Source organism: Myodes glareolus, chromosome 23, assembly GCF_982192425.1.
Source record: "Myodes glareolus chromosome 23, mMyoGla1.1, whole genome shotgun sequence".
Classification (NCBI taxonomy): Eukaryota; Metazoa; Chordata; class Mammalia; order Rodentia; family Cricetidae; genus Myodes; species Myodes glareolus.
In genome coordinates this window covers 57,427,912-57,451,007 of record NC_142048.1, presented here as the reverse complement: position 1 = coordinate 57,451,007, position 23,096 = coordinate 57,427,912, and the positions used below count along the sequence as shown (strand labels likewise).

Below are 23,096 nucleotides of genomic sequence, written 5' to 3'. Positions count from 1 at the left end.
CCAGAGGACAAGTCAGTGTCCCCAGGAAGCAAGCGTCTGTTGTCCACACGTCAGCCTACAAATGAGGACTGACATATGAATCTGTGTACGAAACAGAAAGCGAACATACTCCAGGACACACTGGGCTTTGGTAACTAGAGAGATGCTGTATCCTGCCTCATGCACACACCCAGTGTGTGTGTGATAAGCACACGGGGATAGAAACTACACAGAAAGTACAACAGGAAATAGGGATTCTCACCTGGAGGGCCTGGCTGGCCTTGTATTCCAGGGTAACCTTGAAAGGGGAAGAGAGAGTTGAACAAAGTGAGACAAAGTCAATTATGTAGTGGACACTTTGTTTCTCTACCACAGTCTAGCCAGGGCCGCTTGAAAACATCCATCTGGGATGGAAAGACAGAACCAGAGTCCCCAGAATGCTCCCTACAAAGACACCATCCTCAGGAAGTCATAGAGGAAAAGGGCTCCTGAGCACCTCGTGTGACAGGGAGATTGGGAGCTAGAAAGGATAACTTGTCCGTAGGTCAAATTCTTCCAAAAGGAGAAAATGAAGGAGGTGGATGGGAGGGAGGGGACTGAAGGGAAGGAAGAGTGGAGGGAGAGAAGGAAGAGGAACAAGAAAGCAGACAGGCAGCAGCCTACCTTTAGGGCCCGGCTCTCCTCTTAACCCTGGTGTTCCGGGGTAGCCTCGTTCCCCTTTCTCTCCCAGCGGCATGGTGCCTATCACCTGCGTTAAAGCACGGGACAGGTCACAGTTGGTAGGGGTAGCTGATAGCACACTGTGACATATGTTGTACCTCTTGGAAATGAATGCAAAGAGGAGGTGGTGGTGTGTGGAGGGAACCGGGGAAGGGTCTGGAGAGCTACAAAATGAGTGCCAGAGACTGCTTTGTGTTGAATGGCCAGGCAGCTCTGCGTGGTTTGCAGTTTCCTCGGCAGTATCCGCTATGGCTAGTCTAAAATGCGCAACTGCATCCGCGCCATGAAATGCATGGGGCGCTTCACGGTACAGCAGAGGCTTGCCCGTCCGTGTCTTTCTGGTGGACAGGGCGGGAGCACACACTAACTGTTTGTCCTTTTATTGGAGAATATTTAATGCTTTTTCTTTCTTTAAAGACCAAAGAGGGCACTTCCTGAATATCGCAGGCACAGGCCATCGCAGGCACAAGCCAGGAAGAAGGCAAGGCCAACCTCACCGAGAAAAGGAAACCTGGCGCACCATGACCCTGGGTCCCCGCAGAGCAAGGAAAACTGCAGAGTCAAGCAGGGACACCATCGTTACAGTATCCCTCTGTATCAACTAAACGGAGGGAGTGTGCAGATAACCTGCTTGAAGTGCCAGTCCCTCTGCTTCACCCAAGTGAGGGAATATTCTTTAAGGTGCCATTAAGTAGCTCTAATTCAGTCTTTCTACAGCAGGCACATATATGGAAAATCACTGTACATTCCAAGTACATATAAACTTTCCTTGTCCATTAAAAAATAGATAATGTAGACACCTCTAAAACTAACTAAACAAGATGTGTTGGTGGAACTGGGGTGAGATGAGGACCCGAGCACCCTGGGGTGAGTCACAGGTGAGGGGAGAGCCGCAGGTACACTGGGCTGGCTCATCAAGGCGTGCAGAGGGCAGTAGCCCTGTCACTGTAATGTGGCCTCAGGAAAGATTACTCTGACCCCCACGCTCTCACCCACACGGCGAGTGGCACAGTCCTACACCTGCGTCACCCGCAGTGAACAGGACAGGGGTGCCCACTGTTTCAACAATGATTTGGAGCAGAATAGCCAACAAGATAGAGGGTCTGAGTGGGCATGAGCAAGGTGTGAACACTACTTAGAAAACAAAAGTTGCTTTGCTAGAACAGTGGACTGATAGTTGATCTGCCCCTCCTACTAAATTTTCCTTGATGGACTATTTAATATATATTTTAATATATACATTATATATATATATATATGTAAAACAGGTTTCAAAATGGGTTGCTAGGTTACCCATGTGCAAAGTTTTTCATTTCCAGAGGTAAAAATAATAAAGTGTGATTGTCAAAATCAGAACAAATTATGGCGGGCATCCACTTCAAATAAAAGCATCACATCACACAAGGGGACGTTGCAGGGTATCTTATGCCACCTAGGACCCACCTCAAACACACTTATTACTTACAGATCCAGGAGGGCCTGGAAGTCCAGCTTCACCCTTCTCTCCCTGCAAGGAACGTGCACAGTTATTCACAGCCATACCATAGAGATGACCATGCAGAAAGCTGGCCAGGAGATTTCTGGTAAAATAGAAGTTGGTTCTACACAGCGCCCAGTCATTGTCCTCTCCTGCCCTCTCGTGCTGGGACTGGCTCAGTTACTCTGTGTAGAAACACCGCTCATCTGTGTCACATAAAGGTGACATGGAAATAAAGATGCCTGCCTAAGTGGAAGATTGAAGAGCCAATGTTCACCCTCCTGTGTGGCAGCCTCCCTGAAGGACCATGAGAGTCCTTTAGAACTAGAAGGCTCTTCTCTAAATTGCTACAAAGCACAGTTTGCTTCTAACTCAAACTTTTTAGGGTGGTTATATGGGATTTTTATGGGATTTACACTTAAAGTCCCCACACAAACTCCAGTGTTGACTTCAGACAAGTTTAAAATGAACTAGAACCCAGTCAGTAGAAGGCACAGATGTTAAAAAAAATGTCTACATATAACTAATTTATAGATGTCCACATAGATTAGAACCTCCTTATTTTATTAACAAAACATTATCAATTCTAAAAAGCAAGTGTGGGTCAACGAGATGGTTTAGTAGGTAAAAGCGCTTGACAACCCAGGACCCACATGATGGAAGGAGCTATCCTCCAGCCTCCACATGGGACATACGTGTGCCTACACACACTTGACCAATCAATCAATCGATGTTACTTTTTTAAAACTTAAGAAGAAGAAGGACAAGAGGTGGCCTTAAAACCCATGTTGTGGAGAGGACATGCATGTGTTCACAGAGGGGACATGCGTGTGTTCACAGAGGAACAGCAGAAGGCAGAACCTGGCCCAGGCTTTCTTTTCCTTCTACTTCTGCATTTCTCCTCCTTTATAACCAGGAAAAAAATTAATCTCTACAAAAAAAGACAGAAGCTCAACCAAGTGTGTCCGTGACAGTCTTCTTGTACATAATTCATCAGCCCCAGGAAAGTCAACAAACTGTGTTGCATTCTTATAGAGTAGAAATATTTTCTCCCTTTGAGTTCAGAGTTCTCTATTCTAGAAAACAAACGAGGAAGCTTCTAGGAGGAATGACCCAGTAACGGTAAAAACTCAGAACAATGCCACCACGCACCTGAGGGCCCGGCCGACCTGGGAGTCCTGGGTACCCGGAATCACCAGGAAAGCCCTAGAAGGAAGGGAGGTAAAGAATGCTCATCAAGGAGAACGGCGGCCCCCATCTACCCAGAAACTGCAGAGGAAGGGGACTTACCGGACTCCCCTTTTCTCCTTTCTCGCCATCTTTTCCAGGCTTTCCCTGTATAACAAAGAGGCAGACGTGAGCCTTTCACAGACAACTATGGCCACACCACACCACAGCTCTGTTCATTTCCTTGTGAGGTACAAGGCAGGCAGAGAAGAGGGCCACATGAGCTGAAGGGTCACCGCTAAAGAAGATCGCTCAGTTTCTGAAGAGTGGAGTGTACCCGGCTACAAAAACCAATGTCTTAGGCACCAAGGGGTTATTGTGCACTGGCCGTGAGCACAGGGGCTGATACTTAGACTGCTTCTTTCCACACATCCCGCCGGGACAAATCAGACGTTACCGGAAACCAGCAGCTAAGCAGATAGTCTGCTGCTGTGCCCAGACAGGGAGAAGCACATGAGACCATCAGGGTCCCAGCCACACACAAGCCTGGCATGGAAGGGGGTGGGGATTCGGATCTAGTGCCAGGAAGATCAGCAAAAAATACCTAAGCACCCGTTCTGACCTCGCAAGACGGGGAGGTGTCCCCAGGGGACAGCATGGGTGGTCCTTCCATAGCCAACTCAGTGGGGTTTGAGGAAGAAATTAGCAAACCCTACAGATGTATCCATCTTTCCGTTTCATTTCTATGAGTCTGGGCATTAGAGGGGAGTATTGTTCGCTGTGAGGAGCAGACAGAGCTGGGAAGCACTTACCCGTGGCCCTGGCTTGCCTGGTTCACCTTTCTCTCCATACCCTGGGGCTCCCTTAAGAGACAAGAAGAGACGGAGTTAGACTCTCTGATATATGCAAATACACTATGAAGCCAGACACACCAACGCCATAATGCAACATCCTTCACACAAAAGCAGTAATGGCAAGGAGGACCAGAGGACTCACCTGGAATCCGGGTTCACCTTTCTGACCCTAGAGAAATTGAGGGGTTGGGAAGAAATAGATCAGTATCATCTAACAGCTACAGCACCCACCTAACGGCTAAATCACCCACTGAACAGCCAGATCACCCACCTAGCCGCCATATCACACTCTTGTTGCTTCCCCCTCCCCTTTTCTTTCCTTCCTTTCTTTTCCTTGAGATAGGGCCTTTTTATCAATCTCTGATTAGCCTAGAACTTGTGGCAACCCTCCTGCTTCAGCATTCTTGGTATTAGGATTACAGGAGTGCACTACCATGCCTGGTTCAGTGTTTCAGATGCTACATTGAACTCACTAAGAAAAAAAACTCCAGACTGCAGAGGTGGCTCAGTCACTGAGAGCACCTACGGCTCTGGCAAAAGGCCTGAGCTTGGTTCTAGCCCTGCACTGGGCTGCTCACAACCACCTGTAACTCAGGCTCCAGGGAGATGCAATGCTTCTGGCCACTGCTGCATATGCATAAATTTATATAAATTTACATATGCACCTGTACACACAATCATGAACTTACACAGGGAGACACACACACCTGTACACACATGCATAAATTCACACAGAGACACAGGCATATCAACTGCCAAAAAAAAATAATCTTTTTTTTATTAACAAAAGATGCATACTGGCCTCCAGTGGTACCTGCCTAGCATGGTTTGGGCTACAGTCTGACACCCTGGTGAGAGGCTGGACCATGGTCTCCTCCTACCCCTCAGCTGGACCCCTCGCACCCACACAGACTCTCGCCAGTGCTAGGCTTATTTAAGAAACCCTTTGTTAGGTGGATGGACACAAAATAGTCCCAAGAGAACCCAAGACAGCTATTTCTGTTCTCAGAGCTACTCAATTACATGGGACAGGACATCTAGAAACCCTCTTCCCAGGACAAGATCGGTTATGGCTGGAGAATCTGCATTTCAATCTTTCCCCCTCAGAATTTGTCCAATAGAAAGCAGATATCCACTGAACAGAACTCAGACATACCTTTTCTCCTGTTGGGGCAAAGTCTCCTTTTTCCTTAACTTGTGCCTGTCCAGGTACTCCAGGGGGACCGCTGACCCCCTGCTCACCCTGTTCATGTAAGAAGTGAAGGTTAATTAGATAGGAGCTGCGATAGGGCAGTAAAAGCCTGAAGCCAAACACTAGCACACTCTCCTCCACCAGTGGGAGCCCTGACTTCTGCAGGAAGCAGACCACTGGTGTCTACAGTGAAGAGTGTCTCCCAGGTTAGGAGTCTGAATCAGGGCATGCACCGGCTCACACCATATCAGGGGGTTCACTGTTTGCCCTTCTTGCCAAGAAAAAGATGTCTGTCCAGTTTTCACCACCACCACCACCCCGCTTCCAAAGCACACATCCTTGGTAAGCATCTGATCCCCGAGAAAAAACCAGTTCCCACCACATCATAGCCTCCTGTCCTCACAATGGCCTCTCCCATGGTTGGGTTTCATAGATGCTATTAGGAGGCAAGTTAAATTTTACTCTTTGGACACGAATTTGAGCGCTGTATGTGTTGACCGGGCCCTGTTCCAATAAGTCACTGGGCGCCGCAATCGGCCTCATTTCATTTCTTGGCAAGGCGGAACAAATTCTGCAATCCTGGAAGCTGTCCCATGTCCCCTCCAAACTCAGGACCATGCAGAGGAACCACACTGGGCACTCACTCACCTTGTCACCTTTTGGTCCTTGGAAGCTGGAGCCCATCTGCCCCTGTTGGTTACAAATGACACTTTATTATTAAGGCTGTCTGTCACCTTGGCCAGACATCCTCAAAGTGCCACACTGGTGGGACAGGAGTTAGGCTTCAAGCAATACTTTTGTCCTGCAAACACCATACGCTTTGCCAGAAAAGCCACACTGATGCAATAACCATGCAAGGATTTTTACAAACACGACACTAAAGAATTCGTTCGTGTAAGGGTTTTGAACTCTGGGCTCAGAAAAGTAAGGGAATGATCAATGAATCTAAGGGATTGCTAAGGGTGAGTAGATGTAATTGGAGGGTCTCAAAGGTGAGGAGGGGGAGGGGGAGGATCGTAGGTGATTTGGATAACAAGGAAATGACTGATCGATGATAATCAACAGAGAGAGACGAACAGACAGCTCTAATACTAACAGGGAGTACTACCTATGGGTGAGAAGAGGCGGCTCTTCAAAGCTCTTTACAGAAATTTACAGAGGGGACCATGGCAACTCAACATAAGCCTTTATGAAGGCCGAGAATAATAGAAGAAAAAACACCTTTACCTTTTCTCCAGGGGGGCCAGGAGGGCCGGGGGGACCCTGAAAGAGAGAGCATTTTAGTTAAATAATCTTCAAAATCAACTAAGATCTGAAAGATGACGTATCCTTCTGTACCACACAAAAAGGGGGGCATGGTCCCCAGCTGGTGGCACTATCTCAGAGGTGATGGCACCACAGGGGTGCATCACCACTGATGTGTCCATAATGGAAGGGACTTGCTGGGGTGGGGGATCATGGATGGAGAATGTGAGTCCCTAGAGTTGTTCCTCTGAAGGAGGCATCTTGTCCCCACACTTTCCCTGTGTGTTCCTCCGTCATGTCTCAACTACACCTCATGTTCCCCATCGCAGTGCTGTCTCCCCACAAGCTCAGAATCACAGAGCCTAGGACTGCGGGAATCAAAACCCCTGAGACCATGAGCCAAGATAAATCCATCCTCCCTGTAGACAGTTTTCTTTGGGTATTTTCTCCAGCAAAGGAGAAGTGGACATGCACAGTCTTTGTACTGGCATTATCCTAAGACTCTGCTGTAGGAGAAGGATGTGACTACACAGTCATATCAAGCCTTAAAGATAGCCAGCAATGGGTCAGGACAATGATGAAGGAGGCAGAAGTCCATCAAGGGCTAAGGACTGCCCCTTGGGTGCTGAAGGCCTGCAGGCACCAGCCTGTGCTCCGAGCTGGAGCAGCCCACATGGGCACAGCACCTTCCTACCTCAGATGTAGGGTTCACCTCAAAAAGCCAATTCTGGGGAGTAGAGGGTAGTGATGTCAAAAAATGGTTCCATATCTTCAAGAAAATTTCAGAATGCTCCCTTAAATCATTTTAGGAAGAAAGAAAGAAAGAAAGAAAGAAAGAAAGAAAGAAAGAAAGAAAGAAAGAAAGAAAGAAAGAAAGAGAGAGAGAGAGAGAGAGAGAGAGAAGAAAGAAAGAAAGAGAGAGAAGAAAGGAAGAAAGAGAAAAGCTGGCCACTCTGTAATATAAAAAGATGTCATTGACCCATAGGAAGGTGAATGGGTTCTATCTACACATGTGGACAAAGCAATATAAAAAGAAAAGAAAGAGATTAAATATAAATATAAGCCTGAGGTTCTCTGAGACGATGAGCAGTCGGGTGTTACAGGCCACAGACTCAATCACCTCTGCCCGTTCCTTGCACACTTGGTTCTTAGTAAATAAATGTTTTCACGCTAACTTTTCTGTGCTGCGGAAGTGTGGGAATGAGGAAAAGTCTTCCTCCTCCTGCAAAGAACATCAGCCAGGGGTGGAACGGCCTCCCCAGTGTTCCAGGTGCTAAGTTCACCTCGGGGTCCCCTCCAGGTCTGTGCCCCGCTCCTAACTGACCCTTAAACTCTAATAAGCCCCTGCCTCTGCAACCCATCTCCCCGGCACCAAGGGGAGAGCCCACCCCAGTGACCTTCAGTATGGCTTCCAGGCCATCTGTTCCAGAATGTCTGAACATGTATATAAAGCATCCATTTCCCACAGATCTGGGAATTGGAGGTCGGAGGTGTCGGTCACACTTTCTCCTAACAAAGAAGCTGAGCTAAGAAAGAGCCACAGGACAAGATTCTTGGTCAGTTCCGCATAGCGCCACACCTCTTCTCCAAGTGACTATCCTCAAAACTTACCGGTGGCCCAGTAAATCCTGGAGGACCAACAGGTCCCTGGAGTCCTGGCACTCCTGGTGGGCCCTACGGTTAGATGAGACAAGAAAGGATTACAATACTGCAGTTCACCCAGGGGGAGACTCAACGCAGGCAGCAAAGACTTACCGGCATACCGGGGGCGCCGGGGAACCCTCTTTCCCCTTTCAAAGGTATTCCAGGGGTGTGGCCGATGATTTCACCAGGGTCTCCCTAGAAGAGGGAAGAAGAAGAAAAAGATGCAAATGTTGAAAGACATGTAAAGAAAATTAGAATCCACTCAATACTGGGGTGGGACTGGCCCCAGGCTGGGACTTAGGCCTGGGGAGTTGGGGGGATACAGGACAATTCTGGAGGTTATTTCTTAGGCACCATCTGGCTTGGTTTTTGTTTGTTTGGAGAATTTTTGGTTTGCTTGGTTTTTTCTTTTTTCTTCCACTGGCCTAGAGCTCACCATGTAGACCAGGCTGGCTGGCCAATGAACCATAGTGGCCTGCGCCAGAACCACTTCCTGAATTCTTCCCAAGGCTCACAGCATGCCCACGGCTTGGCAAAGCCTGGTGCCTAACTCTCTGTGTGATTTATATATCACTTTCATATAACAGAGTTTAGGGCATTTGTTTAGAGTGTTTTCGATTGAGGAACCCAGGGAAATGAAACTGAATTAAATTAAACATACCTTCATTCCTTGTGGCCCTTGTGGTCCCTAGAAAAGAAAGAAATTTAGCTATAAGTTTTGTTTCTCCAAAAATATGAGTAGTAATAAGATATGAGCACCAAAGCAATAATTAGAAAAAGAAAATCTATTCGAGTAATCAGATACTCACGGGACTCCCGGTGAATCCAGGCAAGCCGGGAGGACCGAGTGGACCTCTCTCTCCCTAAGAGAGATGGGAAATGTCACACACAGATGTACCCCCCAACACGGATGCACACCCCAACACTTCACATCAGACATCACTGTCCCACTCTTCAGAACAGCTGCCTCGGTGGCAGCATGCACAATCTGATACAAGTAAGACACCAGGTGTCACTTCATGGAGAGAACCCTGAACTTCCCAGCAAGAGCAACAGAAATAAAAGACTCGGGAAAGCAGACCTGGGGTAGATTCCAGATAAAATCTTTAAAAGAACAATTTTAGGCTAAAGCATAGAAGTAGAAAGAAACCGTTGTCTTTTCCGTACATCAAATGTGAGGAAGCTGAATTTTTCTCAGGTGAGAAAGCAAACTTCAAGGTAGAGACTGCACTGTAGTGTGAAGCTACGCGTGGATGCACAAGACAGGGTCTCGGGTCTAAGCTTACCTTTGTACCGTTGCATCCTGGGATACCTGGAGGACCTGGAGGACCATCTTGGCCAGGAATACCCTGCAATCAATCAAATGAAGAAATCAACAAAATAGGAACTCACCAGGTGGTAGGATAGTTCATGAAATCGATTTGTATGTTCTGTATACGTACAGGAAGCCCGGGGTTCCCAGGGTAGCCAGCTATTCCAGGGGGGTCCCTGTAAAGACAGAACAAAAGCCTTTCAGCCAATCACAGGGAACCTTACTACTCCTTCACACCTTCCCAGTCAAAGAGTTTAGAACATGAGCACCGAGTAGAGAGCATTCTGGGAAGGAAGCACTGAGACTCAGCAAAAGGTGCAGACCTGAAGAAATGTGTGTGTGTGTGTGTGTGTGTGTGTGTGTGTGTGTCTGTGTCTGTGTGTCTGTGTGTCTGTGTGTCTGTGTGTGTCTGTGTGTGTGTGTCTGTGTGTGTGTGTCTGTGTGTGTGTGTGTGTGAAAGCGCACTCTTTCCTGTCTCTAAAATCAAGGTTGTGAATACACAGAATAACATTGTCCTCACTGGATCTCTTGTGTTATCTGAGTTCAAATGAACGTTCAATCCACATTAAAATCATAAGCACTTTATGAAGAACTGCTTGTGGGATAAACTCAAATCTATTTGTTGTGATAGCCCTTGTCCTCTAATTCCTAAGCAGTCAAGTGCGGCTCGCTGTATCCATGAGAATGCCAAGGAGCGTCAGACACCACCATCCCACCTCCCTCTTCACTATGTAACCACAGCCAAACATTGCCAGACACTGTCCTAGGCTTCTCTCTGCCCAGAAAGCATCATCTTTGTACTCTCCGGAAATGACACAGTAGAGAAAGTAAAGAGTTCAGCTCTGAAAACCTCGCTCCACATTCAATGAAGTTTTCTCCCTCTAATGACTTTGGACAGATAATTAATGACCCCCTCTTCCAAATTAAAATGTCTATAAGGGACCCTTGAAGAAGAATGAGCAGGAGCGAGCAAGCTCATCTAGCAAGGAAATTCTGCTTACATACAGTAGCAGTAAGAAGGGTGTTGGCCCATGACAGTGAGGAGAGGAAGAAGGGAGGGAGGGAGGGAGGGAGGGAAGAAGGGAGGGAGGGAGGGAAGAAAGAAAAGAGGGAGGGAGGGAGGGAGGGAGGGAGGGAGGGAGGGAAGAAAAGAAGGAGGAAGAGAGGGAGAGAGGGAGGAAAAGAAGGAGGAAGAGAGGGAGGGAGGGAGGGAGAGAGGGAGGGAGAAAGGGAGAAAGGGAGAAAGGGAGGAAAGGAGAAAGGGAGGAGGAAAGGAGGAAAGAAGGAAGGCAGGCAGGCAGGCTGGCTGCCCCTGGGGCAAAGGTTCCACTGAGCTCTGGACACCTCAGTCCTCAGGGTCACCAGTCATCGTACTTACTCTTGTCCCTTTTGTGCCAGGAAGTCCAGGTTCTCCAGTATCACCCTACAACAAAACAGAGACACCATGAGGATGGCTCAGGCCACTGTCACAAGACTGGAGACATTTGCAGCCCAGCCCTCCTCCACATCCGTCAAGCTCACCTTTTGTCCTGGGGGTCCATGTGGCCCCTCGGGTCCTTGCATCCCAGGAAACCCGATGACACCTTGTAGCCCTGGAAAGCCTCTTTCTCCCTGCAGAAAAGCACAGAGGTCAGACGGAGGGCAAGGGAGAAGATCAGTCAACTGTGATGGGTGTTGGGGGTGTTAACCTGGCTATGCCTGCAAGGCCTTGCTCTAAGGACAGCATCTAAATGGGAAAGCAGAAGGAGGGAAGATTGTCTCTAAGTGGTGAAGGCTGGAACAACAGCCAGCAGAGTCCTTAACAGTCAGAGCAGAGGGCAATTCTGGTGCCTTCTGGGTTGACACCAACCTTCTTCTGTCCTTGACATCACCAGTTCAGGTCCTCAGTCTTCAGACTCACAGACTATGCCAGCAGTCCCCAGGTTCTCGGGCTTGCAGCCTTGGATGGAGCTACACCACTGGCTTCCTTAAGTCACCCACTCTCAGGTGACACAGGGTACAACTCAGTCTCCCAATCATAGCAGACAATTTTAACAACAAACCTCTTCTCACCTACCTACAAACCCATCCCTTCATCCATCATCCATCCATCTGTCCATCCACCCATCTATCCACTCACTCACCCATCCTTCCATCTATACATTCACCTGTCCAACCATCCACCCACTCACCCATCCATCCACCCAACACATCCATCCATCCATCTACCCATCCATCTACCATCTATCCATCCACTCACCCACCCATCTACCCACCCATCCATCCACCCATCCATCCATTCACCCATCCACCCACCTATCTACTCACACATCTATCTTCCCCTCCATTTGCCCTTCCATATACATCCTCCTATATAACTGCCAACCTATCCACTCACATAACATCTGCTCATCATCCATCTTAACATATACCCAATGTGCCATCCATCTTCCAATCCATGTACTCATTTATCCACTTATCTATCCATCCATCTACCCACCAATCAATCTGCTCATCCTATGGTTGTTGTGCCAAAGGAAATAGACTGAAGTCCAAGTCTTTCTAAGTACCACTCAGCATTGCAAGAGTCCACAATGAGAGTCTGAGAATGGATGATGAAGCCCTTTTCAGTGCTTCATGTTGAGTTCTTAATATTCAACACCTGACACAATGTTTTGCACATATTAAGAGCTATATAATATGTAAAGTCTTTAAACTAAAACTAATCGTTTTTTTCAGTGAGTTGATTATAATCTCAGCGAGTTACGAGCACTTTTTGTTGTCCAGAGATGACACGTTGTGATGACATGGTCAGTCATGTCTCTCTCTTTAGATCTCTCAGAAATGGTGACAATCAGAGTCAAAGTTCTAATCTCAGCACCCAAATAATCAATAGTTCGATAGTGGTCTTGGGTCAAGCTCTTTTTCAAAAGTAAATTTTTCAAAGAAAAGATGAAAGTTTACTGGTCGTCTCTGCCCCAACCCAGAAATGAAATAAGAAATGTGATGTTTAAAATAAGGAATATCACTCGCAGTATAAATGTTTGACAAGGGTTGAAATACAATGGGAAAGAACAAAGAACGGTGAGAAAAACTGTGAGACTCTGGACCTTAGGCTGACCTTCCAAAGATGAATGCAAAATAAGTACAAGGAGAGACAAAAGAACTCAGAATACGAGGAAATATGGACTGGAGAAAGGCTGAGGGGGCTGGGGTGGGATGTCGGACCACGTGGTTGAGACCAAACAGAAAAGAAACAGTGGTGAGGTGAAAACACACAGGAAGGTGGGACCCACCTTTGAATCAAGAGACAGTGTGCATTGTGCAGCAAAAGGGAGCAAGTGATCTTTTAGGAAGATTGGCAGATTTTGATTATCAACTTAAAAAAAAACCCATAAGTTCAATTTCTCTGTACAGCAAATAACCTGTTATAGCTGACTTCAAAGCAGAAGGCGCTTCGGAGCAGCCAGCAGGATTGCTTAAGACTCAGTGCTCTCTCGAGGCTTCATCAGTGCAAAGTAAAAGGGACCTGGCCTGGTGTGCATTACACACGGTAACCATTTACCTCCTCATAGCATTTCACACACCATGAGTTACTGAAAAGATGTCCACCATCACGCCATCCAAACAAGACCAGGCAGCCCCTCCAAAGCCACACTTTCCTCCAAACTGTTAACTGGTCCTGGCAGGGTGCCTCGCCAATCCCTTGGGTCTTTATAAATACAGAGTGTGCCAGTGACCCCTGGCTTTCGTGGGGTTGCATGTGAATAAATAGGGAGCAATATTTTTACATTTCAAAGAAGAGAGGATGTAGTAAATTCCTATACTTTGGAAGCACCCTAGGGCCAGTACCAATAGAATCTACTAGAAGTCAATTCAAGCACACTGTGTGCCCTCAAATGTAGTTTGACATGGATGCTGGATCCTTCTCCCAATGTCTGGTGAATGCTGAGGAAGGAGACCTCCAAGTCTTTTACAAATCCTGAGGGAAGCAGATACATTCACCCTCAGACTGTCATGATGGTGACACCATGCAACCACGGGAACCGCTGACTGCAAAGGCGCTGTCATATGGGCCACCCAGTCCTCGTGTGTAGAAAAGCTGTGCTCAAAATAGGACACAGCCGAACTGCGAACAGCTGGCCCCCAAAATAATAAAAAATAGTAACAAAATAAAAATTGAATCGTGTATCCTCAAATAACCCAACATGAGCTGGGGAGGTAACGAGGAGGGCACGTCACTGGAGAACTTTCTAGTATGTCTGTGGGGTATTTTTAGTACTTAATTGATATTGGCAGCATCACCAGAAGACCAACGGAGATAAGATTTTTTTTTATTATTATTTCTCATTTTAATCATGGAATGAGCACAGTGCGGATGGGAGCCAGATGAACTGATTCCTCCCAGATTTTCACTGAGTCAGCGCTGAACCAAAATTAGAAATGAAGTCAGCCCACCCCAAGTCCCTTCCTTATCTAGGTCACTAGAGCAAGCTGGTTCCCAGTAGCATATTAAAGGAACCCACAGCATGACGTCAGCCAGTGAAACAGACCCTCTTGCATTCCTGCTGTAGGGAAAGTTCAACACCCATCCTGAACTGACTGGTCACATGTCACTGGTGACCCTGCACACTCCTGGGAACAGAGAAGAAAAATCTGAATTCCCAGACTGGCCTTCACACAAGGACACATTCTTCCCAAAATGCCACTAGGGTGCTTAAGCAACTGCATCTCTCAAGGGTTTTGAAATCAGCTAAAAAGGAAGTGACTCTCTCCCTCACAAGATTTTTGCTATTCCCCATTTTTAAAAAATTTCCTGTTTTTTTTCCAGTAAAAACTGCACATTCATATTTAGATGCCCCGAGTCCTCTCTAAGTTAAGGAACCAGCACTCAAGCAACTATACAATGAGTTGGCACACGGCGCATGCTGCACTGGAGCCAAATGGCTTCATCCTGCCTCTAGCAGAGATTTCCACTGGGGAAGAAGGAAGAGAAGGGAGCCGGACACGCCGTGCAAAGGCCATCGGTGCCAGGGGTTTCCGAGCCAGACTCTGCAGCTGCAGTGGGCAATACTCCAGCTGTGACCACCCTGAAGCTCAGGGCCAAGTGCAGAGTGGAGAAGGAAGAGCTCCCCTGTCATCCAGTTCCCACAGGGAGCTACAGGCCAAGTCAAAGGACAGGGTGGCCACTCGGTTGGTCCTAGGCACAACTGACCACCACAGCCATGGTTTACCACCACAGTGGTGAGCAACACTGAAGAGAAGGAGCTGGGGGTTTTAGCTTAGCAACAGATCATTTACCTTGCATGTGCATCCCTGGGTTCTAGTCCCAGCAATGGAGGAGAAGCTTGTAAAACATTACACAAAAGCTTCAATGTGACCAAGCTTTGTGAGTTCACTGTTATGAGGAACCCTGTCAGTCAAAGAGAGACTATACAGATTTTCAGCACTAATACAGGAGATGCCTGAAGATGCTGAGACGCCGGCCACCCTGATCTAACCGGACTGACAAAGACCAAATGCAGCCATCAAATGACCCCACTGTGCCTAATAAATGTGCACCAAGAGTATACATCAATAAAAAAAAAACTTATCCTCTCTAGCCCCCAAAGCTATTTAACTATATATGGAATTTTAAATCCAATCTGTCTCTGTGTAAAGACTGTATCCATCAGGGAAAGTCGTTACAGCTATGTTCTCCAGGGAAACTCGGAACCTGAAGAGGCGAAGCAAAGTGCCGTTGTTTATGAAGATGAAAGCAGCCTGCAGCATCATCTCAGGGCTGACGTTAGCCGTTCCAAACTAGGCTTGAAACAGATTCATGCCGAAGAAACTCGTAACGTCTGCTGACCGTATCATCTACGGCAAGCACATAAAGATCACGTAAAACGTAGACAGAAAAGGTGCCTTTGTAAACCTGCTCTCACAACACCCTACAAAGAGCTTAAGGTTCAACTAGTGTCTCGGCCAGAAAGTCAAACACAAAGCACCCAGAACTCGTGACGTTGATATAGTAGGGAATTTCTAAAACCAAGGGATAATTACCAATCACAACGTCTAGAATGAACACAAACTGTATCTAAAATAAATGGCCATCAAAAATCCCATTATCAAGAGCAAACATGATGGCTGGGGTGGCGACTCTAATCCTAGTACTTGGGACACTGAGGATTGATGCAAGTTTGAGGCTAGTCTGATCTACATAATGAGTTCATCCTCAATGATAAATTGAAAATCTGTCTCTATAATATTTTTCTAAGGGACTGGAGAGATGGCTCTGTGAGCTCACAACCGTCTGTAATTCCAGTTTCAGGAGGGTTAGATGCCCTCTCTTCTGACTTCCGTGGGCACTGGGCACACGTGTATACATGCAGGCAAAACACTCCTATCCATAAAATAAAACTAAACAAATATTTTTAATTTAGCCTACATAAAATAAATTTTTAAACAGATGAATTGTGGCTGTTTCGAGGGCCAACACAGAACCCCCATTTCAATCATACTTTTACTGATTTTTCACGTTCTGAGCAATAGGATCATAGATCTCCATGGGAACCATAGCACAGGCAAAGATGCTTGCTAATACCTGGAGGGCAGGAGGATCTCCATGGGTTTGCATAGAAAACACAAGGAATCAAATGATCAGCACTGTTTGAAGAATGCAATCCACCCTCTACCTCATCTTTACTCGGTTGGTGTTCGGCATGCAGGAGGCAGGCTTGCGAGATAACCAATAGCGTGATGCACTTCATGCAAGGGGCAAGCACGTGAACATGTCCTACCAGCTTTACATGTTGGAAAATCCTGGGCAGGAAAGAGCCTGGGATTCCTGGCACAGGCTTAGCCCTTGAGGCCCCATTAGTGCCTAGCTGATGCCTCTGCTCCCAGCTAAACAGCAGCAGGAAAATTTCTGTCCTGGACACGGTCCCGAGGCAGTTGTGCCCTTCTGTCATCTGGTACCCTGAGACGTTACTTTCCACGCAAGGCTGAGCATAGCTGAGAGAGAAAAACCTGTGCATTTTCTGTCCATAACTCCTGGTGCACATGGCTACTGGGAAGCTATTTGGGGTGCTGGGCCATGGTCAACGGGGGATCACAGTCAACGGGGGACCCTGGCAGTCCGCCAAAATTCCACATGTTCAATCCCTTGAGCCTAGCCAAACAGGCATCTGCAGGACCATTTCCGGAATGCGACACTGCTGGGAAAGCTGTAGGCAGACTGTAATCTGTGTCAGCGGGTCATGGAAAAGCTCCTGTGACGGGGGCCCTCTGGGAGCTCCCCGCATGCCTTGTGTCGGACACTGTGCTGCTGTAGGGAGCCGGGACAGCGCCCATAGAGCTGAGACAAGGGAGGGCTTCTTTCCTCGGGGCAGCACTGCGGTCTGCTTCCCCTCTGCTCCACAAATTTCTCAAAGAATCAAAGGTAGCACAGGAGACAGGGTCACTAAACTGCAGGACGTGTCCGGTCTACCACGGTCCAACACAAACCTCAACCCTGCCAGCAAGTTCACCGTGGGCCTCGGTTGTCAACACGGCTAGCAAGTTCACGGTGGGGCTCACCGCAGCCAAGGCAGTGAGGAGACACAGTGAATCATTCACTCAACGCAAGAATAACCAAGAGCTGCAAATACCCTCCTACCACAGACAAGTCAAAACTTTCCCATGGAGCCAGTCCTCCAAGAGCAAACAGGCCAAGATGGAGGTCACTGAGGGAGGAGAAGCGGCAGCAGAATGGCGTGCTGGCAAACCGCTAGCGCGAAGATACAGACATCTCGTACATGGAGTTCTCTGTCGTATCCTTCAGGGGGTCCTGCCCTAAGTCACTCCCTGAAACATGCAGGTTCCCACGCTGGCCTCCTTCCTCTGTGCTGGCCGGGTGCTGCGGGCTCTTCCCCACCTGTCTTTGACCTTCAGCCAGCAGCTCAAGAAAACCAAAGGAGGTCCCACACCTGCAGAGTATCTATTTGCTCAGTCTTGGGAGCTGAGCTACACCCTCCTTGGAAGGGCCTCCTCCCCCACGGCTTTCATTAGATGCCAGAGACCTTTCACCTCAGCCCTCTCTCTGGTCCCCTAACTCGGTGTAGCTCCAGGAAGCTCTACCTGCAGGGCAGTGACCTCTAACCCTAGGACACACAAAGGGATCCTAGCTAGATCCCTCCTTAGAGAAGTGTAGACACAGGAGACTTCAGGAAACTTTAGTCTCTATTGGGCAGCCAGTCCTCTGTGGCTCTCAGTCTGGCCACCAGAGGGAGCGCTGGGTCCATGTGTCTTTAGTAGATCCAGGCTGCTAATAGCTGGAGTGCATCAAAAGTTGGTTGGGGTGGCAGGACCTGAAATCCTTGTACTCGGGAGGCAGGAGGCAGAGGTAAGAGGGTGAGCTCAAGTCAGCCTACAAGAGACCCTGTCTCACCTCTGCACCAATACATGCATGCATATGTGTATGCACGCACATTCAAGGGCGCAACAGAGAGACGTGAGCTTGACAAAGGCCTAAGAAGTAGAATTGTCCAGGAAAGAACTTTAATTAAGTTTGAAACAAAAGCCTATATGCTGGGACTATGGAGCAACAAGGCGCTGTGGCTGCAGGAACAAGGAACTACGGATTCTCCTGGTTTAATTGGTGAATATCAATTGTACTGAATAAGGAGATCCACTCTTCCTAGTTCCCACTCTCACCTCCCCTTCCTCCTGCTGGTCCCTTCCACTCTGCATCATGAGTGTTTTTCAGGTTAACTTTTGCACCTACTTTGTAAACCAAGAAGATCCGGCTGGTTAAGTGACGGCATGGGAATAGCACAGGGCACAGAAAGCGACTGAGCCCTACAAACAGGTACACAGAGGACAGGGGCAGCACACCACCCTGCCAGCAAAACATATTCAAGGTTCACCTTTGGCTCCCTTCCTCACTGTAGTGTGTGAGACTCGAGGGAAGAAGGGAAAGAGATACATACAAGTCAGGCGTGGAGGTTCACACCCAGCAACAGAACTGGCCACAAGTTCAAAGCCAGCCTGTGCTGCACAAGGAGCTGCAGGCCAACCGAAGCTACAGAGTGTTACAAAGAAAAAGAAAGCAAAGAGTGAAAGAATGCATGAGTGAATTAATGGTTGATCAAATAAATAAATAAATAAATATTCATTTAAAGCAGAAGGCCTCCACGAAACTGAATGGCAGGCTGGGAACTGTGCCAGCTGTGTCCCTAGATGATTGTGTACTCTGGGCACAGCAGCAAGTGGGGCCTGAATCGGGTCACCAGGGCCAACAAAGTTAGAGGGAAGAGGCTAATGGGCACAGAACTGGACACAACCCAGGGTGGCAAAGCACCTCCACAGCGAGTAGAGGCTTTGCTCTACTTGCCTTGTCTGTCCTTATTTGTAGGAGATATCCCACACTCTTGCCCTGGCACCAAGTTCCCTAGGGGGTCTTTTGGGTCGGCAGGTACACTAGGTTCACCCCACACAGGAGGTCAGTCTGGGGATGCCAGGCCACACAGCAAGGAGGCAACCTTTGTGTAGACAATAAAGCAATGTTGCCACAGCTCAGACACCCAGATGAATGTCCCCTTAGGTCAGGGGACACTTAAATACCCCATCTCTGTGACCTGACCTGTTGCAGGGTTTTCGCTCCTAACCCCACCAGGATACTTTCCCTTTGATGAAGGCTGTCCTCAGAGAACACAGTAGACTTTAGAGGAATGCTGGATGGCTCCTAATCTGGGCACCGTGAGCTGAGATCCTCAAGGGCTGCGCAGAACTGCCATGATGTCACATTCTGCTGGCAGCGCGCCTGCCCCTATTTTTCCAGATGCCATGAAAATGGTCAAATAATTCTCTGCTCTGGCTCAACAGGGCATTTGTTTAGGGAAGGGCTGAGACTTCGAGAACATAGATAATTAATAACAAGGCTTCACAGGGGGGGTGGCTCTTTCCTGAGTTCAGACAAAAAAAGAATAAATCTTTTGCCCATAAAGATAAGTTTGCTTGTCTCTGTTATCTCTGAACCAACAGTTTAAAGAGTGTGTTTTGCGTTAACGGGAAATTTGAAAAATACCCTCTGTTCCTAAGTAGCCCTTGGAGGGTGAAGACGTTAACTTGAGAGCGTGTGTGGGTGTGACGGGGTCTTGAAACAAAACTAGGACATATAAATGTCAGGAAATGCCACAGTCTGGCCATGAACATTTTTTTTTTGTCTGTGGTAACAGAAAACATGAACAATACCAATGAAATAAATATCCTGACAAACCAGGCTTGGTCCACACATCCCGAAAACCCCAGCACTCATTTGGGAGAAATCTGGAGTTCAAGGTTACAAGAAACTGCCTCAAAAAGAAAAGGATAAGGGAGGGGGATGGGAGGAGATCTAACCCTGAGAGCAGCATCTATAACTAATAGTATAAAAGTATACGACAGTCTTTGGATTTAAACATGAGGAAACTTGTCAGAGAGCCTCAAAAGTAAATTAGGACATATAAAACGTTTACTAGAAAAAACAAGAAAATAAAATAATCCAAAAGATGGAGGCTAGGAACCTGGTGTTTCAACCTCAACTGAAAAGGATAGGCGTCTAGGCTCCGGGAGTGAGCAGACCCGGGAGGAATCTGACTCTGTCTCCCCTCCATTACTTGCACTGATGGGGAAAGAACTTCAGCCAGGCACGAGAAGATTATGGCCTTGGCTCCAATGCCCACCATTTGGATTCTGTAAAAATCAGTTTTCCCATGGGTCAATAGAGATGCCCACCCCTGCCTGGCTGGCCCGGCAGCAGTATTTATTTCAGAGGTCAAATTTGATCACGTATTGGGTTGCTTCCTGTTTGCAAGGCCACTGCACTCCAACGCATCCTCTAATGAGGTCCCAGGACTCATGTTGCAGCCCACACATATCCGATGGCATACACGCTTGGTGTCCATTGTTAACTCCCCTCCCTCGACAAGTTATCAGGTAATTATCAGCACTGGGCCCGTTTTCCCCTGGGATCCACTGTGGTTCCAAACTTCACTGACCATAGCCAGAAGCTGAAAGATGAAGGGCTTCTCCAAGTGGGTAAAAACGGGAGCAATCAAGTCTCCCTGCAACATAGGACAGCTTTGGCCGGGCTTGGGGACTCACAGAGCCCAACGTCGTGAGCCTGGAAGTCACTGCCACACAGAAAGGGGTTTTAGTCTGTTTTCAGGAAACATCACAGTTCCTTCAAAACACACTCACTCACAGAAACAAAGCAAGAAGCTGGGCTTCTGTATCATTTTGGTTGGGATCAAAAGCATCTTGATTTAAATGTCAGTGAAGAAGGCGGGAGACATAACAGTGAAGAATGGTACATGAGGAAAGGGCCTTAATACTTGAAAACGGCTTCCCTGGGCCGCTCATTACACTGCATCTCAAAACTGATATCCAAGCCTGCAGAAGCTGCATTGAGGCCATGCCTGAAGCCAGGCTACGGTCTGATTATTTTAAAGCTAACAATAATTTAAATTTAAACTCTTTGTGCCATTTTTCCTAGGCCTATCTCATAGAGGTTCGTAAAGTCATACTAAATTTATAGCCTCATTTCCTGCTTTCATGCTCTTAATTACTTAATACCGGTAGATTAAATGTTAAGTTCTTTGGCCAGTAATCAAGATATGGAAATGAATTCCATTGCAGCTTGTTAATTAGGAGGCAGTAGCCTTCCCATAAAATAGATCATAGATGGTACAGTATAAAAACATGAATTTTCCCATTTAATTTGCTACCTAAAGAAAAGAAAAAGATTAGAGGGCAGATGACCAAGGGCAGCTATGTTAGAGAGACAGGGAGGGAAGCTGGCACCAAGCACTGAGGCAGGGCGAGCTTGCCAGCACAGTGTCTCACCCCAAAGGTCCAAGGTCTAAAAGAGATGCCACAGCTGAGGACACTCACCAGCCAAGATCCCAAAGGACACCCTCTGGTCTCCCAGGTACCCAGCTGAGGAGACTCACCAGCCAAGATCCCAAAGGACACCCTCTGGTCTCCCAGGTACCCAGCTGCCCACTTTGTGGAAATCCTGAGCTCAGTCATGGAATTCCAAACCAACAGAGCTACGCAGGGCCTGTCCATCCCCCAGAGCCCTTAGAGATGCCACAGCACAGCAGGGCATATGAGAAATGACAAGCTCACCCCCTTGAACATCTACTTTATAAAATGTGTGATTAAGTGCCTTGCTTCAGGGACAACATGCTGGACAGAGTGCAAAGTGTCCCGTGCCTGTGTCCATCTGTCACTGTGTGCAATCATCACCTTTAGAAAGCCAAATTTAACTTGCAGTGGGTGCTCATGCTGACTGTAGCAACACAGGCTATGCATAATAAGGTCTGATACATAAGCTGTCTAGAAGTCTAGACCCTGTCTTGTCAGCACTGACTATTTGTCTATCTATTATTCTATCTATCTATCTATCTATCTATCTATCTATCTATCTATCTATCTATCTATCTTTCTACCTACCTACCTAGCTAGCTAGCTAGCTCTATCCACCCTCTTTCTTTATCTGGGACACTGCGGAGAAATGTGTCCTAAAGAATGCATGTTCTAGAGAATGTCCCAGGCTGGGATAAACAAATGAAAGATACACACTGTGAGCTGAAGCAGCCATGAATCCACAGGTGACACAGAGAGCAACATGGCTGTGCCCACTCCCACGCTCATGAGCTACAACCCACCCCCTTCTCTTTAGTTTCCGGTCCTTATCTTAACAGCCAAATCAAAGAAACAGCTGACAAGCTGCCTCTGGATGAGGGAGAACAATTAGCGAAGCTGCTGAAGGAAGTCAGGCTAGATTTAAATAGTTCCTTTGACTCCTAACAGCCACTTCCCATCTCTAAAGAAAAATAATTGGAAGATAAGACATGGAACCCTGAGCAGATTAGGAGGCAGAAAGCAGGACAGGCATCATAAACCCACCCAGACCCACCCAGACGTCAGCGGCTTGAGACATTTCAGAACTCGCGAGAAAAATGAATGATGAAGGGACCCTGCTAAATACTGCTGAATCACAGGGCCCTTTTCCCAGAACACATCACTGGAAAGGCATCTGACCCCGAGGAAACGTCTACTTATAAAGTCACCATCGTGGCTGACCTCCCTCAGTCCCACATCAGCTGAGACGCCTGCAAGCCACCACATCCCAGACCTCGCTGATAAAACACTAGACAGGCCAGGCTAATGTCTTCTGTGACCGTGCTGGAAGACCCAAGTCAGACAGGAGGGAACTGAGGGGGTCTGTGAGAGTCACCGGGGAGGAATGGAGGAGACACAGGTCCACACCTGGCTGCGAGGCCGCACAAGCAGCTGTCCGGCACTGGCCGCCTCAGGCTGCAGGTGCGCTGAGGACAAGCAGACACATCCTCTCCCCTAGGTAGACCCTGCATCCGAATGCAGGACTTATGTGTTGACCTCTAGTCCCCAGGTGTGGTGTGGACACGGGGACAGCCTTTGGAAGGTGGTGAGGTCAATGAATAACCGAAACTCTCAGGACCCAGGGAGCTCCTGGCCTCGCCCACCCTGAGGACACCA

At 47.7% G+C, this 23,096-nt stretch overlaps 1 protein-coding gene across 1 annotated transcript in view; it reads right to left on the bottom strand.

Annotated features, from left to right (window-relative positions):
* The window catches only part of Col4a1 (collagen type IV alpha 1 chain), a 116,458-nt gene that overhangs the window by 36,313 nt on the left and 57,049 nt on the right, over window positions 1-23,096 (bottom strand). The window contains exons 3-20 of the mRNA XM_087900741.1: window positions 11,112-11,201; window positions 10,973-11,013; window positions 9,721-9,769; window positions 9,565-9,627; window positions 9,088-9,141; window positions 8,940-8,966; window positions 8,390-8,473; window positions 8,246-8,308; window positions 6,617-6,652; window positions 6,038-6,079; window positions 5,354-5,440; window positions 4,340-4,366; window positions 4,156-4,206; window positions 3,467-3,511; window positions 3,329-3,382; window positions 2,165-2,206; window positions 643-727; window positions 242-277 (exon numbers count right to left, since the gene is read on the bottom strand). Of these exons, the coding sequence (XP_087756867.1) occupies window positions 242-277; window positions 643-727; window positions 2,165-2,206; window positions 3,329-3,382; window positions 3,467-3,511; window positions 4,156-4,206; window positions 4,340-4,366; window positions 5,354-5,440; window positions 6,038-6,079; window positions 6,617-6,652; window positions 8,246-8,308; window positions 8,390-8,473; window positions 8,940-8,966; window positions 9,088-9,141; window positions 9,565-9,627; window positions 9,721-9,769; window positions 10,973-11,013; window positions 11,112-11,201 (976 nt within the window). The remainder of the gene's footprint in view (window positions 1-241; window positions 278-642; window positions 728-2,164; window positions 2,207-3,328; window positions 3,383-3,466; window positions 3,512-4,155; window positions 4,207-4,339; window positions 4,367-5,353; window positions 5,441-6,037; window positions 6,080-6,616; window positions 6,653-8,245; window positions 8,309-8,389; window positions 8,474-8,939; window positions 8,967-9,087; window positions 9,142-9,564; window positions 9,628-9,720; window positions 9,770-10,972; window positions 11,014-11,111; window positions 11,202-23,096) is intronic.